At 50.5% G+C, this 17734-nt stretch overlaps 6 protein-coding genes across 6 annotated transcripts; 3 read left to right on the top strand and 3 right to left on the bottom strand.

The window, feature by feature from the left end:
- Nucleotides 1-1994: 1994 nt before the first annotated feature.
- Nucleotides 1995-2980, bottom strand: FOBCDRAFT_314836 (uncharacterized protein; the record flags this gene model as incomplete). The annotated part of the gene is made up of 3 exons (XM_031194825.3): nt 1995-2257; nt 2321-2444; nt 2777-2980. 3 exons carry the CDS (start codon nt 2978-2980, stop codon nt 2076-2078), a joined length of 510 nt encoding a protein of 169 aa, XP_031029563.3. The 3' UTR covers nt 1995-2075.
- A 1183-nt stretch (nt 2981-4163) lies between these two features.
- On the top strand, nt 4164-6026 carry FOBCDRAFT_284831 (uncharacterized protein; the record flags this gene model as incomplete). The annotated part of the gene is made up of 3 exons (XM_031194823.2): nt 4164-4819; nt 4869-5146; nt 5194-6026. The coding sequence occupies 3 exons, from the start codon at nt 4164-4166 to the stop codon at nt 6024-6026; spliced, it is 1767 nt and encodes a 588-aa protein (XP_031029561.2).
- A 653-nt stretch (nt 6027-6679) lies between these two features.
- On the bottom strand, nt 6680-8134 carry FOBCDRAFT_213544 (uncharacterized protein). The gene has a single exon (XM_031194821.3). It carries the CDS (start codon nt 8102-8104, stop codon nt 6719-6721), a length of 1386 nt encoding a protein of 461 aa, XP_031029559.2. The 5' UTR covers nt 8105-8134; the 3' UTR covers nt 6680-6718.
- A 115-nt stretch (nt 8135-8249) lies between these two features.
- FOBCDRAFT_314832 (uncharacterized protein) lies at nt 8250-9589 on the top strand. Its single transcript, XM_031194820.3, has one exon. It carries the CDS (start codon nt 8267-8269, stop codon nt 9320-9322), a length of 1056 nt encoding a protein of 351 aa, XP_031029558.2. The 5' UTR covers nt 8250-8266; the 3' UTR covers nt 9323-9589.
- A 3124-nt stretch (nt 9590-12713) lies between these two features.
- FOBCDRAFT_236052 (uncharacterized protein) lies at nt 12714-14345 on the top strand (the record flags this gene model as incomplete). Its single annotated transcript, XM_059610038.1, has 4 exons — nt 12714-12732; nt 13028-13433; nt 13487-13672; nt 13736-14345. The coding sequence occupies 4 exons, from the start codon at nt 12714-12716 to the stop codon at nt 14343-14345; spliced, it is 1221 nt and encodes a 406-aa protein (XP_059463957.1).
- Nucleotides 14346-17028: 2683 nt separating this feature from the next.
- On the bottom strand, nt 17029-17604 carry FOBCDRAFT_195829 (uncharacterized protein; the record flags this gene model as incomplete). Its single annotated transcript, XM_031194816.2, has 2 exons — nt 17029-17522; nt 17571-17604. The coding sequence occupies 2 exons, from the start codon at nt 17602-17604 to the stop codon at nt 17029-17031; spliced, it is 528 nt and encodes a 175-aa protein (XP_031029554.2).
- Between the last annotated feature and the right edge of the window lie 130 nt (nt 17605-17734).

The raw sequence follows: 17734 nt of genomic DNA, 5'->3' as shown, positions 1-17734 counted from the left end.
ACCTGTGAGGCGCGTACCTTAGCAATAATGCTCTTAAGCCCCTTCCATCGATACAAAAGCCAGGACATTAGGTCCAGTGTTGAGGCCGAGCCGGGATTCCCTATGTTGACGAGCGGCACCGCAATTGGAGGTTCGCGTCGTCTCCGTTCAATCAACGATGAAGTAGGGGTGGTCGCCGGGAGACGTGGCTCAAAGGTGGCCGACGGTATGCAGAAGCGTCTTACATGCTTCCAGCTCGACGCAAATCTGTTTCCGAAGCTGCTGTCGTGTTCATGGATGTAGAGGGCGCTAAAACGGTGGAGTGAAGTGGATGATACTGGAGTGCTGCGGACACTACATGTTAGAACCTTCTCAATGTTTCAGTAGGGTTGAAACATACCTGATGACATAGGAAACACACCGGAAGTGTCGCTGATGCAGAATTAGAATGAAATGAAACGATAGGCGTTGTCACACTCGGAAGGAAGTGTGTAGACTGAGGATGGAATGCACCCTGCAAAACATGTTGGGGTCAATGGACGAGAGTAAGGAAGATAAGAGTTGAGTGTAAATGAATGCTTCTTGTTTATCTACAGGCCGCCTGTTCTCGCTGACCACCGGATACCCTCTTCACACACAGATCCAGTTGTTGTCAACATATATCGATATGGAAATGGCCGTACGCGGCAACCGCTTGCCGAGTTTGCGTTTGGAGCACCCGTCCTCCATTTCCTCATCCTTCGACGGCGCCGTCCTCCATTCCCTCATCCTTGATGTTATTGTCGTTCATCATCATGGTCTTCGACTTCGAGTTTAACATTGTGGCCAGCAAGCACTTCCATATCATCGGCCTTCAATAGCTCCATCCTCCGTTTCTTCATCCTTGACGACGCCTTCCATTTCCTCATCCTTGACAATGGCCTCGCTAAGCTTCGGCAATGAAGTTGACCAGGATCCTGGCAAAGGAATGTCGCCTGCTTGGCCAGTTCAAGAAGATTGAAAGCAGCCGCTTGACCGCGGACTGCCAGAGCATCGGTGAGCTCCTTGAGGTTGTCAAGCCGAGCATTGGTGATTATAAGCTCTCAGCCACAGGTCCCAACTGCAAATAACACATCTCGCCGACCTCCTGCACCCCCAAAAATTGGGAGGGCTGAACTCCGCGCGGGATGTCACCGCCCCCAAGAATGAGGGCAGGAAGATGGTTTGCACCATACACAGAGCGACGTGCAGCCTCCATGACATCGATACCGCGTTCGATTCGATGTTCAGTCCGCTCCGCCGGCCTTTCTCTTCTGCTTGGCTGACTTTACGCTGGCCACGGGCCCACTCGCCGTTCCTGATCAAGCGCGCCCGGGCAGGGCCTATTGGGGTTCAAAGTTAGCTCCTGAACATGCCTCTCTGTGTTATCGACATACCGCTGTTCACCTCAATATGAGGGATGAGTATTGGAGTCAACATACTCAGGAAGCTGGCACAGATAAATGGGGGGTCTCGTAGACCTCTTCGTCGTCAGACGTGGACATGGCAGCGTGCCCTGGGGCGGGATACTGAACCTGGGATGGTCCTGGGCCAATACCCTGAAGGTGAGGGACCAAGATACATCTACACAGGCAACCCAGTACGCTGTCACGACGGAGCGAGAAGTATGGCCCTGGGCCAACACACTGATGGTGAGAGGGGCCCGGATACATCTGAATAGGTTCATGGGACTGTGGATGAGAATGTTGGGGCATGTCCATGTAGGTGAAGCCACAGACGGGCCTGTTAGGATGTCAAGTCAGCTTCCACGAATATGCCTCTCAGTGTTCTCGACTTACCACTTTTCACCTCGCTATGAGGGATGGAAATTGGCCTCAACATCCCTAAGAAGCTGACACAGAGACATGGTCTCGTAGACTTCGACTTCATCGGGCGTGGGTTTGGGAGCGCGCCTTGGTAGGGCCTGTTTGGTGTCAGGTTAGCTTTCACGAACATGCCTCAGTGTTTTCGACGTACCGCTTTTCACCATTACCAGCCGAATGTACTAGCCCTGAAAATGGATGGCACTCAAGCGTCTCATCCATACCTCGCGCTCAAGATAGAAATGAAACCAGGTCCTAGACCTCTCCAACGGCATCCATGCTGGACGGTAGAGCCGCAACGGTTTGAACGGCCTCATTCATGGGCATGAACTTGCCAGTGAGTACTTGCTGTGGCTGGTACTCCTGGCTTGCCATAATCGGGGCGGCCGGTTCGTCGTCGGAACTAGCCTTCTTGGGCTTGGGGCCCCGATTGCGACCTGGATTGAAGGGTTGATTAGTCGACTAGATTATCGCGACCAAAGGGGGAGCATAAGGCTTACCAGATGTAGTCTCCTTGACAAGAGTCGCCGGGGCGCTGCCATCAGCTGCCTGATGCTTCAAAGCCTCGATCTTCTTATTGAAAAAGGTCCACTGGCTCATCCGAGTAGCGTGCCCTAGCAGGGCCTATTGGAGCCTCAAGATTAGCTCCTGCAAACATGCCTTAGTAACTATCACATACCGCTTGTCACCTCATAATGAGGGATGGATATCGGCGTCATCATCCTCCAACAAGTTGAACAGAGACATGTCTCATCCAAGTAGCGTGTCTTGATAAGGCCTGTAAGCGTGTCAAAGTTAGCTCTTATGAACATGCATCTCAGTGTTCACAACATACCGCTTTCACCTCATTACGAGGGATGGATGTTCACACCACCCATACGTGGGGACGGTACCTAACCTGAGAGAGGGCGGAGACTTGATGCAGAGCAGAAGCTCTGGCACCAACTGCGGCATACGATGAAGCCCGTGGTGTTGTCATTCGACTGTTGTTCATGCTTCACCCATGGAGCAGGGGACAGAGGATCACCCCTAGTGGGGGGAAGGTCGAGAGCCGGTGAGATGATGCCAGCGCGTTGATCGAGAATCCAAAGGTTGTTGTGTTTCGCAAATGCAGTGCAAAATACAGCAGGTGAACGGGGAAATAGTAGGGCACCCAGCATGAGGGGAGGAGCGAGATCCGCTTTAGAGGCGGTCTCTATCACCCTCTGCGTGGGTCATACTCCGGAGGTGGCACTCAACATCGCCCCGATTTGAATGGGGTCACGAGCTGTTATAGTCTTGAGGGCTGTCGACAGGGCCTTGACGCTGGCTTCCTCGGAATCAAAGTAGTCTTGATCCTGGAGAGTTGCGGGGTAGTCAAGCGAGCACCCGACGATGGAGAGGCGAGGACAGGATCCGCCTCAGAGGCGGTCTCTATCACCCTCCGACGTGGGTCTCACCCCGCAGCAGACACTCGGCAGTATCACCAAAGTCCGAAAACTTGGGATCGCCTCATCTGTCAAATGTCAGTGTCGAGTCCAACGAAGATGCTCGGGGGGCGTCACTCCCGCGTTGAACCTCTGCTGGGTCCAGTACGCTCTCGACATCCCTTGAAAATCCACGGGTGGAAATAATTCTCACGCCAGGTCGTACTGCATGAGGGGTTAGCATCGATCTTTCTTGCTCCCAAGAGTCATACTTACTTGTGACTGTGAGCGTTGGCTGGCCGAGGTCTCGATGAACCTGGGCAAGGCCGGCCGTTTTACTCCCAGGAGCCATACTCACTTATGGCAGTGAGCGTTGGCCGGCCAAAGTCACACTGGGCCTGAGCGAGGCGGTGCTCATGGTACGAAAGGGACTGGGCGATGAAAAGTCAGTTCAACTCTCGATGTCACCCAAGAGCTGTGGGATATTCCAATGAAAAGCATACCTTGTTGATTGATATTTAAAACATATGATATCTCAACGAGATATATCAAGCCAACACAGTGAAGAGACTTGTGCATTTGGGAAGTGCGGTGCGCAGTGTTAAGAAATATTGTTTGTTGTGAAGGAGGTAATGAATGTTTGGATGAAGGAGAATGGATAAGAAATATTTTTTGTATGTGTTGGAAAATTATTTTGAAATTATTGGGAGCTTTTGTTGTGAGGAAGAAGGCCAGGAGGTCACAGTGCCAGAGAAGTGGATCATGTGACCAGTGCAATATGCAGATGTTGCCCAAGTCAAGTCCTCTACAGGAGGGGAACTTGCCTTGGTAACACTCAAATCTCAACTCCGCAAAACCCGTCCATTTTCACTTTTTTCTTTACCACTCACTAATTCGGATCGGTCTACACGCATAAACGCGTCAAAGACTTGCAGTCATGGACGAAAATGACAAGTCCTTGCTCGCAGCCTCCCGGAAGGATGAGCTTGATACTCTCTTCGCCAGCCTGTCACCCTTTGACATCCTCTACCTCAGAAAGAAAATCTCAGAGACCACAATCGTACTTGCTGGACTAGAGAAGCTACCTCCTGAGATGGTGTGTGAGATACTGAAGTATTTCGACTTTGACGACTACCGTACTTGCCTCGCTGTGAGTAAGAGCTGGAAAGCCAAGTTTGGGCAAAGGGAGACGATGGCTCAAGCACTCCATAACTTCTTCCCTGGCCTCGTGCCCATGAACCCCAAAGATCACCCCCAAAAGCTCTTCTCGCTCGAGCTCAACAAGCACCTCAAGTGGATGCATCCTCACGATAGCCGAACGTGGACTCCGTGGGATCTGTCCACAAACCACTTCTTCTCCCGGCAGAGTGCATCAGTCCATTCCAAAGGTGTTCCGTGGCCCTTCCTGTACAACAAGGGAAGGCTGGTGTGGCAGCTGTCGACGCGGATCATCATCGTTGATGACATACGCAAGGCGAATCGGGAGAGATTCAGCCCTCTTGCTAGTGCCATGAGAGGTGGGCGATTCCAGGCCGCTGCTATAAGCGATCAATTCCTGATCCTTCTCGACTTAGAGGCAGGACTGAACAAAATGTAAGTGACGAGCCAGCATTTCTTGGGATATGATCACTGACGTCTCTAGCCATGTCGCCAAGATGGATACCAGAGACTGGGTTGAGCTTACGCTCCCTACCGGTCTCGATCACGCATATGTAGACTTGAGGAAGATGTTCTTTGTTACTACAAATGGACAAATCTTTAGCTACAGCTGGCGTGAGACTCTTGAAAAAGTAGACCTGTCTGGAATTGGACATGCCTTTGGCCCCCAGCCAGGTTGCTATGGCTTGGCGCAAGTCCTACCTCATCCTCAGCACGATAACGTTTTCTTCGCCGTCTGGGCGCTCTCCCACCCTGCTCGTGGTAAGTTCAACGATCCCCCGCTTCTCAACAATGACTGACGCCAGTAGATCCGAACCTCTGTACTCTGAAAGTGGTGAAGTTCAAGGACGGAAAGATTGTCGCCACCAAGACCAAGTCAATCCCCAACCCGCTGCAAAAACCCCAGCCGGGTTGCAACGAGGTCACCCGAGTGGCCATCACCTTCTCCAGCCGCAAGTCTGACGACCACGGCACTTACACCCTGGCCACCTACCGCTTCCAGGGCATCGAGAAGAGGAAGCTCGAGCTCTGCGACTGCTGTGACCCCAAGACCTTGAAGGGAGATTGGAATGTCATAACCTTCAACCTCTTCACAGAGTCCTTCGCCAACCACGAATTCCTCTCCGCAGACCCGGACCTCCGGTGGAACGGCCCTCGGGCTATGCAGCATCATCGTAACGTCAAGAGACTTGCAGACGCCCATTTCTGGAAGGGAGATCTCGTCCTTGCGTCATCCATCACGTATGATGACCTAGGTCCTCAAAACCAACCGGAGTATTATACAGAAACTCACCTGGAGACTCTCCGACCCCTCGACAGACCGGCAGCGCCCGTGCCCCAATGGAGACCTATGAGACACGCAGACCCTGGACAAGTACTACGAACAAAGGTGTTTCAAGATGACGACTTTCTCATTGTGCCCAGTTTGGGTGGAGTGGCACTCTACAAGCCGGAGAAACAGGCGCCGAACGCAGGGACGCTCTTCGACCACACCCTGCCATCTCAGGAACTGGTGCGGGAAAGTCTCCCGTTGAAGTTCCAGTTCTGGCAGAATGCCAGGTTCATTGAGCTGAAGCATGAGGATGATCCGGTGGAGGATGATGAAGGCGGGGACGATGAAGGCGGGGACGACGGGAATTGAAGAGGGAACATGGTAGCGGCGAGCTGCCCCAGCCAATCATTGCCGTGTGGTGTCAACCGCAGGTCTGTCCCAGGAGGAACGAGAGTTCCTCGAAAACTACCGCCCGAGGATCTGCTTAAGCAAGAGAGGGTGCAGCCCAGGCCGCTACCAATTCAAAAGCTGGCGGTCCCAAGCAGTGGACATGGACTAGATGAGGCCACTCCTGTCCAATCTCCTGAGAAGTATCCTCCTGTTGCCGAGTCTAGTAGCTTGGTTCGGTTTGCCCCTTCGACGAACGCCCCTCTGGCTATCTCTCGAGTTTCACAACTGTCGGCGGTTTTCGCTTTTCTCTTTGTGTTCATCGATAGAGGTTAGATCATCTTTATGTTATTGTTGTTGCTGAGCGTTAGGCTGATCAGGTTGGGGGTAAGTTAAAAAGATTATCTTGCTATTGCCCTCAGAGCTTTGAGTGGATTCCCAATAGAAGGGCCATCAAAGATCGTGAGGATGAGGACGGCGATCCTGGCGTTAACGGAAAGGGATGAACAGGACCCCTAGATAATTGCTACTGGTGTTAGAGATCATGTATGGCATTTGTATTGAGACTTTATTCCACTATTTCTTAATTCGCGATATCCTTACTGTTATGTGAACATGGTAACATCGGAACGAGATAGCGCAAGAAAGTTACGGGATCAATTGATCTAACGGTACTAACGTCGACCCTGTGTAGCCGCAGTCACTTGCGCCCACCAATCATTAATCCCCTCAACATCACACCAGTCCATCTCAATAGGGTTCTCAAACCACCACCGTCCATTCTTGCGATCACTCTCATACTTCTTCAAACTCCCGCCATCAAAACGATGGTTCTTCACACCCACAAGCAACACAGCACTTCCAACACGGGGAGTGAAAGCTTCTGGATCCAAAAAGACTGTGAGGTGGACTTGCTTTGACGTAGACGGGTCTGCGAGGCGTGCTACCCGCTGTCGGTAGGGCGGAAGACTCGAGGGTTCAACTGCGGAGAGTTGGGAGACTATGGCGAGGACGTTGCAGGACCAGTTCTGGGCGTAGGGCAGGTGGGGGATTTGGCGGAGGATGGTGAGCCTGAGGGGGGTTTGGGGATTGTGCCAGTCGCGGGGCAGGGCGATTGCTTGGTGGGATGTTGGTGTCTCTTGTGTTATCTCAGTCTTTTGTGGACCTGGTGGCCTTCGGGATACCTCAGTCTTTTGTGGTGTATCAGGCTTCCGCAATGTCTCCTGCTTTTGTGGTGTTCGTGGTTTCAGTGAATGTTCTGCCTTTTGCGGTGTCTGTGGTTTCTGCAGTGTCTCTGTCTTCTGTGGTGTTCGTGGTTTCCGCCAGAGTTGTGCCTTTGTTGGTGTCTGCGGCTTCGGAAATGTCTCGGACTTTCGTGGAGACTCAATCTTTGGTGGCGGAGGTGCCTTCTGAGGTGTCTTGGGTCTATTGGCATTCATGAGTCTCTCAAAGGCTTCGAAAGCTTCTTCGGCGGCTCCTTCGTCGACATCGTCAAACTCCAGATAATCCTCGAAGGCTGGTTTGGGGGGTCCCTTTGGAAGCTTGGGTTGATCAAGAGCTGGCCTGACCTCTGGCTCAGGTTCTGGTGCTGGCTTGGGCTGAGGTGCTAACTTTGCTTGAAGTGCTGGTGCCGGAATTTGTTGGGGTAGAGGTTCATCCTCCTTCTGAAGTGCTCGATATGTTTCGTTCCAACCGACTGTGATCAGATCCCTCACCAACAGCATCACCATGCTCTGCTCACCAACGTCCTTCCACTTGACATCGAACTTCTCACACCGAACATAAGCCCCAAAGGCGATGTCCCCCGTGGTGACGAAGCGATGCATATCAGGCGCCAATATCGCCTGAATACAGACCTCCCCGTCACCGAGAAGAAGTCGAATGACCTGCCATCTTCCCGATCTTGAGACAGAAATGCGATCAACGCCCTCGACAAGAAAGATACTTCCGGGGACACAGTACCTTGTGCGTAAGATCTCGCTGACAAGGGGTTTGAGTTCGAACGGTTCGCCTAGAAAAGTGTTGGCGGCGGCATTGAGCTTCAGCGATCGTTCAGGCATGTGTAATGATCCATCTGGTGTTGGTGTTGATGAAGATGAGATGAGATGAGTAAGTGCTAAGTTAGCTTACAAGCGTGAATGAGGTCAGTATGCATTTATCCACTATTTACTCAAAGCGGGGTTTGTTCACAGAACGCTCATCATTCCTCAACACAACTCAAAATGAACAGTCCGTACGCGAAAGAACTCACCGTAGCTATTGGCGCTTTGAAAAAAGCTGCTCAATTGAGCCAATCGATTGTTTCTGACAAAGATAAAGGCGCAATTGAGAAGGATGACTTGAGTCCTGTCACTGTTGCCGATTTTGCGGTTCAGGCGCTCCTCACAGCCACGATCAAGAATGCGTTTCCGGAGGACAAAGTTGTTGGGGAGGAGGATGCTTCAGACTTGAGGCAGAATTCTGTGTTGATGGAGAGGGTCTGGCAGCTTTTGGAGGGAATTGCTGAGGATGAGGATACAGTTTCGCTGTGCAAGTTGCCCGAGAGCAGGGAGCAGATGTGTGATCTTATTGATGAGTGCGGAGCTAGTAGCCCGTCTGCCACTGGGAGAACTTGGGTGTTTGATCCAATTGATGGGACGAAGACGTATCTTCTCGGTCAGCTTTATGCTATCAACATGGCTCTGCTTGTGGATGGTGAACAGACTGTTGGGATCGTTGGTGCGCCGAATTTGTCAATTGACGCCCAGGCACCTCTCAAGAACGAAGACATTGATCCTAAAGACGAAGGATGTATCTTCTTCGCTGTCAAAGGTCACGGCGCTTACATCCGCCCCCTACGAACTGATCAACCAAGACGACTCCCTCTTTACACCAATCAGGACACCAGCCTCGTCACCAGCTCAACAGTCGACTCCGCCCTCTCCGGCATTCACGAAATCGTCGCCTCGCGTCTCAACACTCCTTATCCAGGAAACGACCTCCTGCCTTGGGTTCTTCGCTGGGCGGTTCTCGCAATGGGTCTCGGCAACACGACAGTCTGGGTTTACAAGCGTCGAGATCGATACGCTAAAGCCTGGGATCATGCGGGTGCCATGTTGTTGTTTGAAGAGACTGGTGGAAAGATTACGGATGTTCATGGGAAGAAGATTGATTTGACAGCGGGGAGGAAGATTAATGCTAACTTTGGGTTTGTTGGTGCAAGGGAGGGGCATGAGAGGGTTTTGGGAGTTGTGAGGGAGGTGTTGATGGAGCAGGGGAAAGAGGAGTTCTTGAAGTGATGGGGCGCTGAGGGGTGATTGCGTTATGTATGTAGGAATTGGAAAAGTGTATTTCGCGAAGTTGCTTTGGAAGGGTCGTGTCTTGATGTGCAGGAGTTGGTTGCTGTCAAAGGTCATGTCCTCTCGCATGCATCGTGAGATTAAGGGCTCAATTGAAAGGGTGATATAAGTCTGGTTCCAGATCCCAACGCGCACATATAGTTCAGAAAGCCCCTAGATGATATCGCTAAAGTGCTAGAGTGTCAGCATGGGTGATGTTTCTGTGTGGTGGACCTTGAGCGTTTACTTGCGAGAGCGAACACAACACGACACAGATCAATGCCGGTTATTGTTTATGGAGCAAGGCTGGTCAATAAATAAATATGGTTATAAATTGAACTATCGACTTCGTAGCCAAGTAATGAAGCTTCGTGATATTCGAACCTGCTCCCTCCTTCCAGAATACCCCTGTGGGAGGGATTCGACTGTAACTCGAACATTATGACTCGATACCTGGTTCAGCCAGAACCCAGTTAGCTCAGTAATCTCATTATACTGTGTTCTTACTCACTATCTTAAGTGTGATGCTGTCTCAGGAATCTGCCACCGAGAAGGCATTTCCAGGGGAAGGGGACAGGTGATATTGACACTCTCCAATAATGCTGCACTTTACCAACCGAAGCTATCGAAATGGGCGTTGATTGAATCCGATTGCATAAATGAAGCGAACGAAGTAGGTGCTTGCTGGGTTGACGGGTTGGCTGGGGCTGAGAAGGTTGAGGCTGTTTGGCGCCCTGCACACGAAGTTGCTGAAAGCACTGCTGAGGCAGTTGGACAGGTTGTGCAATCGGCTAGTGTTGGTTGCGGGGGAGCTTGCACGGCAGGATTAGACAATTGCCCCTGACATAGCTACTGCGTTGCGCTTCCGATCTTTTCATTGGAAAAATGGGCCGTGCAATGAGTAGATGCCTTCGAAAGGCGATGGACAATGCATCTGTCAGCTTAGCATGCAGTTGAGGGAATGCGCCAGGCCAACACCACGGCGTACTACGCCGGGCGATGGGCCTCAGCGGTTTCTTTAAGCACGCCATGTTCCGTCCCAGAGTCGGCCCTCAACGACCAAGGCGGCATGGGCAGCATTTTCCCTGCGTTGTGCGAGGAGGAAGATCTGATTGGTGCGGCGAGTTGGCACATACACCCAGGACGAAGACTCCGGCAGCTGTGACAATAAAGTCGATGAAATAAACTTCAGGTGTGGCTGGTTGGCTTGACTTGATGTTGTCTCTGGGAATTCGATCTTGATAATTGGAACGGTCGGGGAAAGACATGAGTCTGGCTTTGGAGTTGAAGCAGGAATTCGAGTTTGTGACTTCTTCTTGGGATTGGAAATAATACCTAAAATAAAATTGTAATAAATTAGCTTTTGTGACATCTTGGGATAGAAATGAATGCTGGTACTCACTTTGAGATGCTTTTGAGGCTGTCCTTTGATCAATATCGTGAACACTCGAAGCTGGGTAACGGAACACTCACTTTCCCGTCACTTCACAATCACTCCAAGTCTGTTCTTCGAATCAGTCTGCATTCCCATCTACTCACTTGTTCACGAAAAGCTGTTAAAGTGAACGGCACGTGTAGATAGGTGTTCACCTCGCTGTTCAACAACTTACCAGGGCCCCTTTGCTTGGCTACGATAGCTAGCTTGCTCTGCATGACAGATATTCACTATTGTCTCAGACAGAACTGTAAACGAAAAATATGAAAGTGAATGCTTGGTGAAGAAGACTGAGCCAGCACTGACGGGCAACAGTCACTTCTCCCCGCTGGTCTCCCGCTGGCGCTGGCGCTGCTGCTCGGGAGGGGGTTAAGACTCTGGCAGAAATCCAACTCTCCCCTTGCTTTTCCCTTTCCACAAGACTTCCGAACTTCAGCAATCAAAATATTTGCACAAATTTTAACAAATACCAACGCAACCAGATTTCTCTCTATCTCGTAGCATCCTCTGCTACTCCTCAGAAGTCAAGAAGCCAAAAGTAAGTGAACTGTTTGCTTTATTCGTACCATTCAAATCTCAGAGTCTCATGTCTCTCAACAAGAACGAAAATCCGCTCGACCCAAAATACTCATCTCACGATCCTTCCCTAGAGTATTCGTCGAGATTTGTGAAGACCTTCCACTGACCTGTACGTAGCTCCTACCTACTATCATGTCACCTCCGTCGTTCATGCATCTCCCCCACGAGGTTCACCTCCTGATCGGAAGGCATCTCCAGCCTTCTGAGACTTGTAGCTTTACGTGTGTGCCCTTGTCAAGGACGTGTCGAGTCTTCGACACCTTGAGCGGCTGGGGTTGGCGTTCCCGAGGGCAATCCTCGTGGCTCATCAACCCGGGGTCCCTGGGACTGGCACAGGTATGGACACTGTCGAGCATTATGTTCGGCAGCGAAACAGCCATATCTTTGCCAAGCTCCCTGCCCTAAAGCAGGTGGCCTTCCTTCATGGAACCACTGTATTAAGGGCAGTAAGGGGGGCGGATGCCGCCATTCGTTTCTCTATTGAGAACGAATTGGACAGGCATGCGTTTCCCTTTGGGACTCTGTACTGAGCTTGCTCAGACCAGCCGGCGGCACCAGGGACACAGATCCCACCTCAACAGTAAGTCTTGATGATGCTTCCACGTTGAGAGTAGTTGATAATGTATTTGGGTAGCCATAACACTGCGGCCAGTCAAAGTCTGATACGCGCCCACCGCACCAAGATCTGAAGGGTCTTTTCTTCTTTTCTTCGCCTTTTACCATCTCCTTTTCCCCGCCCCTGTTTACGAGCCACTCCAAGATGTTGTTAAAGAATGCCTAGGAAGTGGGAAGCGTGGAATTCACGGAATAATTGTTTTTATTTTTATTTGAGAAATCGAAGCCTGTTTGTGCATAATTCGTAATAACCAGTACTCTTCTGCTGAGTTGCAGAGAGATAGAGAGAGGCCACAAAAAGACACAATATCATGCATAAGTCCACACAAGTAATATCACTGCTGTCACTTTGAGAATGTATCGTGATCAGAGAACATCAACTGTGTGTTCACGTCGGATGTTCCACTTTCTCAAAGATATCTTCTTGAATGTCAAGATAGGAGTTACAAAAAGTCCAAAGAACATTGGCTTTCATAGGTGTGATTGCTTAACATAAACATACTGTAGTAGGGATGTACATTAAACATGAATTAACCACCGATATCCCATGTTCTCAAGAATCTGTCATACACCAAGACAGTCTTACGGCTTGCAGCCAAAGAAACCAGCTTTTCTATAAGTGCTGGCCCGACATATCTCGCTGAAATTACAAGTTTTAGTAACTAAGATTACCTCTGGCATATTACAATTACTGCTGAAAAAGTCCCCAAGACCTCTGAAAGAATGACAATTAGCACGTTCAGTATGCAGTTGGGAGTGACAGTGGCAGCCATATCCATTCTTCAGCCTGGCCCGCCGCGTTATGCCCGCCGGTTCCTACCACTGGTGTTGAATCTTTCCTATTGTTCGGTTACCCAACGCTCAGAATGCCTTGCGTTCATCTTCTCTGAACCATATTCCCTCCTTCGTCTTCTAGGTAAAGCAACTTCTCTCAACACATCCAATATCACACAGTCATCACCTTTCTCACTCCCGCCAAAGAGCTGCCTTTTTGAGTCTGTTCGCGACCTAAACCGACATTTAAATTTCCTCTTTAGACGAGAACCTCGCGAACAAGCGACTTACCTACTCCCACGCGGCAGAATCACACATACAATACACATCCCCCTACCACGAATTCACAAACAGCACTTACAGCCTTCGAGGGTACCGAGCACCGATTCTCGGTGCTGCTGTCTTCTCTAACATCACTCTTCTCTTCCCTACCATGTCATCCCTCAGCTCGCTCCCCTTGGAGATGTTGGGAGAGATTGGAGGTCATCTGCAGATGCAGGACCTCCATAACTGTTCACTTGCTTGTAAAGTGCTTGATGCTGGGATACAGAGGCACTTGTTCCGCAAGATGGCATTTGCTGGGACTAGGGCAGTAATGGAAGAAGTCCTCTTACGCTTCCTATCAAACAAGAACCAATCACGTACCCGAGCCATGAGCAGTGTATGCAGGTAGGGAGCCCAGAAAACATAATTCGTATGACTTTTACTGACTCGTTTTGCAGTTCCCTTCGGATCGAGGTGTTACCACAGGACGACGATCCTTTCGATGAAGGCAAGGACTTACTTCCTGCGCTGCTCATTTCCACGAAAAAGAATTTGCCCGGCGTGACTTGCTTGTCTCTTTCTCTCCATGGGCTGTCGAGCTCCGAGATTGCCTCACTTCACAGAATGTTGAAGGAGGGTCCCAGGTGGGACGCGGTCAGAGTATTAGTATCAGACTTACGGCCCCTTACTCTATCCACGTTCCTTAGGTACTCCCTGCGCAACGTGGAGAGTATGGATGTTGTTCCTAGCATGGCTCGACACGGGGTGGCCTCCATCAAGGAGGGCTGCCCGGATCTACGCAGACTTCGGGTGAATTTCAAAAACCCGCTGTACGATTTCCACCAGCACCTTAGGGGAGGCTCATGGGCCAAGCTGAACCAGTTTGAGAATATGGAGCAGCTGGTAGTCCAGGAGAAGGGGCCGGCGACTGCCTACCCGATCGGCGGAATATCCCGACCGATAGATATCACGACCCGACTCTGCACAATCGCAGACCAATTGAGAGATTCACCAACTCTCAGGCAGCTCTCAATTGAGTTCCATCCAAGGATTACGACTTGGATCATGCTTCCGGCGCAAAGACTTAATCCCGGACAGCGCCACCGAACCGAACTGGACACTTTTGTCATGACAGGCATAATGGCGATGGGAGCGAGACTCCCACAAGTGGAGGAGATATGTTTGGTAGAGCGCAGCGCTGTATTCAACGGCGTCAACATGATTCACCGGGGTGTTCGCGACCCTGACGGTGAGATGGCCGTCACGATCGAGGCCCCCGGCCATGAGAATACTTTCCCCTTGAACATTTCGGACTAGGGTCTGTCAGATCGACGAGTATGGCGATAGTACAATGAAGTACAAGCGTGCTGTTTCTCTTTTCCCTTCCCCTTTTACTTCTTTTTTGATGGACCTACCAAAGGTAGTGTCCTACGTAGGGTGCAGGGCTTTCGGCAAGGTTTTGATGTATTTGGTTGGAGTTCAGGTTTTTACGAAGATGTCGATGTAGAGCTTCAGGCCTACACTTTACTACATGAATGAATAATGAAGATATATGAGTCTGTAATCTTGATCCCAAAGTCGGGAGTGGTTTATTTCTAAAAGGCATTGTGACTGTCTTAATTAAGGTTTTGCACATGGCTCGTCAGAAACCGCAACCAACGTCCGCCAGAGACAGGGACGGGTATTACATGACCAATTGCGGCATGTTTTTGGGCCTGTTGAATACCTAGACCTTACTACCCGTGTCATGGATGTGTTGTGATATATGCTTTGACGGCTGGGACGTATAGAAGAGGCAGTGGTTTTGGTGAAAGACTGGGTTGGTGAAGTCCTTCAGCGAATACCACGGCTTGACATCCTTAGACGAGAGACCGCGCTTCTGAATGATAGCGATGCTTCAGGGATGGAGATCTTAGGGCGTTCTTAATATTGATCGAAGAGAAAGTTGCTGAAGCTTGGGTAGGTCGTTGACCTCGCAGTGGAAGCCAGCCCCTGAAAATGTGGTTCGTCACATCATATGGAAGTTAGGTGGGGGTGGCTAGGTCGGTACATGGCAAGGGTGACCCGGAGAAACTCGCCCGCTATCAATCTTCCCTTCAGCACCAAAGGCCGACTCCCTTCCCTCCTGAGCCTCTCCTCCGCCTTCGGCCCCAGCACGTCACCGCATCCCATCTCATTCCTCGCGTTTTCATCTCATATTCACAGTTGGACAAAGTCCTTCCATCATCATTTCGCGGTATCCATGTTCATTACCACAACCATTTCCGCCCCCTCTCTCTTCTCATCCAGTGTCCTGTCGGCCACTCTAGCGGTAGGATGGTGTGTTTGACTTGATCTTGTCCAGAAGCAGTCGCTGACCTCGATGTACGAAATTTAGCGGTTCATTGGAAGCTACTTTATTGGGCGGGAGCTCAAAGTCCTCCGTCATCTCTCGCACCAATCGCCGCTGAGTTACGGAATAAATTGTTCTCAGTGTACATCTCTCACCCAGTAAGTTTCACCTCGTTCTGCTTGCTTGAGAATCATGCTGCGCCTCTTCAGACTCGGGTCTTTGGCGTAGCGGTCGACGGAGACGAAGCCACCCTCTCGCCAGCTATTTGGTCACTGCATACGTGACAACCTGAACTGTGCACAACGGAGATGATGGTTGAGTTTCTGATAGCACAAATCCTGTCACTGGTGTCGGATGGAAGAACAACAAAGACAAGCCATGAGGAAGTACGGCTGGCCGGATGAGCGCCAGAGGAAGGGGCTTCGGCATTCCGCAGAACAGGCATGTGGGCGCTTGACGCGCAAGGGTTCAGAGGCTGAGGAGGAATCTGAGCTGGAGATACAGGCAGTGTTGGTCATCAGATGGGCCTCAAGCGAGGGTTGAGCCCGTTGGCGGTTTAGGTAGCGCCTTAAAGGTCCATCCCTTGCACTACATCAGTTCGCAGTCACAATATCAAAGCCTCCGTGGCTGGTCAGGTAATGAAGTTGGGGGGTGCTCATCTCCAGCCCCTTTCTTGCACCGTCTGTTCCACAAACGATTTTGAATTGCGATAGACATCGCCGTGTGCTTCTATGTCACATGTCGTGAAAACCACACTGGCCAGATCCCGGAGAACCTGTCTTCGGCGTGGGCGGGGACAGCCGGGGCGCGGTGTGGTAGAGCGCCTTGTGTTAGCAAAAAAAGGTACAGTCTTTGCCGCTCACAAGAATAAGAGACATTGTTCCTGCAAGGATGTAACTGGTGGTTTTTTGGGTGACGCTCTGACCGCGTTTGCATAAGGATGGTTGTCTAGTGCGGCTGAAGGCCTTAAAGAAACTGAAGCTGAAGAGCCCTAATCCAAATTTGACGTCTGTTTATCAATAGTCGCTGACGCAGAACCATCATCACCTTGAGTGGGCCATTGTACTGAGATCACGAACATGAAGGATCATGGAAGGAGCGTATGAAGTTCATGAATCAAGCTTAGATCAGAAGGTATCCAGAATTTCGGACGGGAGATGTGTTGTTATATCGCGTAGCCTAGAGACAGAACAAGGGCATATTCAAGAACACGTTATCCCTCTATGAATGTACATTCTGTCATCCCCTTATGATGGTACACACCTAGAAAACGCATCCATCGTCATTTCACTTCATGTTTGTCTTGCAGCTGCATGACCCTTTCAATTATGAATATCTACTCATCTTCACTGGTGACATGTAGCTTCGATTGGTGCTTCGTCTATACCAACAAATTTCCACAATCTTCAGTTTCTCTTACGGGTATGTGACCTGACGCGATAATACCACAGCCATTCTTCAAATTCACAAAATGGGTTACACTGAGTCCAAGATGTTTCCTGACGCAAGGGCTCTTCTGAAAAGGCGACCGCTTAGGATGTTGAGCTTCAGACGGCGGGTAAGGAGTTGGATCGCGACTGTCATGCCTCCAGATCATCCTGTTCTTCCAGAAGCCAAAAGCACTTTTCCATCACTCAACGACGCATAAGTAGCCGCCCTCGTTCATCTCTACCACCACCATTCCCTTCGTCCGTCCCACCCTCCTTCAGCTCCGATGGTCAGCCATAAGTCCTTCATCGCTCTCCAGGTTTGGGAGAGTCTGTCCCCAGACAAATTGGGCAAATCCTCGTGAACGAGGGGTGTGATGGCTTTGAGCCATTTCAGGAGGGCGAAGACAAGACCTGGCTGGCCTTGTCTAAAAGGGTTGATAGCAGTAAACTCCTCGACTACAAGATCTCTGATCTTATCCCAATTCGTCAGAGCGTCGAAGATGGCAAGTAAGCTGCCTTCGGCTCTGGGGCCCCGGGATCCACGGAGCTGTCGGGATGTTGGCTTGGTAAATTGCTTAAAAAGCTTCTTGATCGTTTTGTCGACGCCGTGGCGCGTCGCGAAGTCTTTCAACTGGTGGTAGTAGACAAGTGCCTTTACAGTCTCGCAGGCCGCGAAGTGAATCACCTGGTGGTGATGGTAGGTGATCAGAACGGTCTTATAGACAATGTCGACTTTGATACGTTAGGTTGTGAGTGTTTAGAAAGAGGTATGGGACTTACCGAGTGTTTGCTCAAAAATGGTTGGGTTCTCCATGTTTAGGTTTACAGAGTGCGGATGATGAAGAATGGAAGGAGAGAAAACGGCAGTCGATGGAGAAACTTATGGGTGAGGATTCCGCACTAAAGAAGTAAGAGGTGGACTAGTAACCTATTGATAATGGCAC

Source organism: Fusarium oxysporum, chromosome I (assembly GCF_013085055.1).
Source record: "Fusarium oxysporum Fo47 chromosome I, complete sequence".
Taxonomy (NCBI): domain Eukaryota; kingdom Fungi; phylum Ascomycota; class Sordariomycetes; order Hypocreales; family Nectriaceae; genus Fusarium; species Fusarium oxysporum.
The sequence above is the reverse complement of the archived record's forward strand: the minus strand, read 5'-3'. Positions and strand labels throughout refer to the sequence as shown.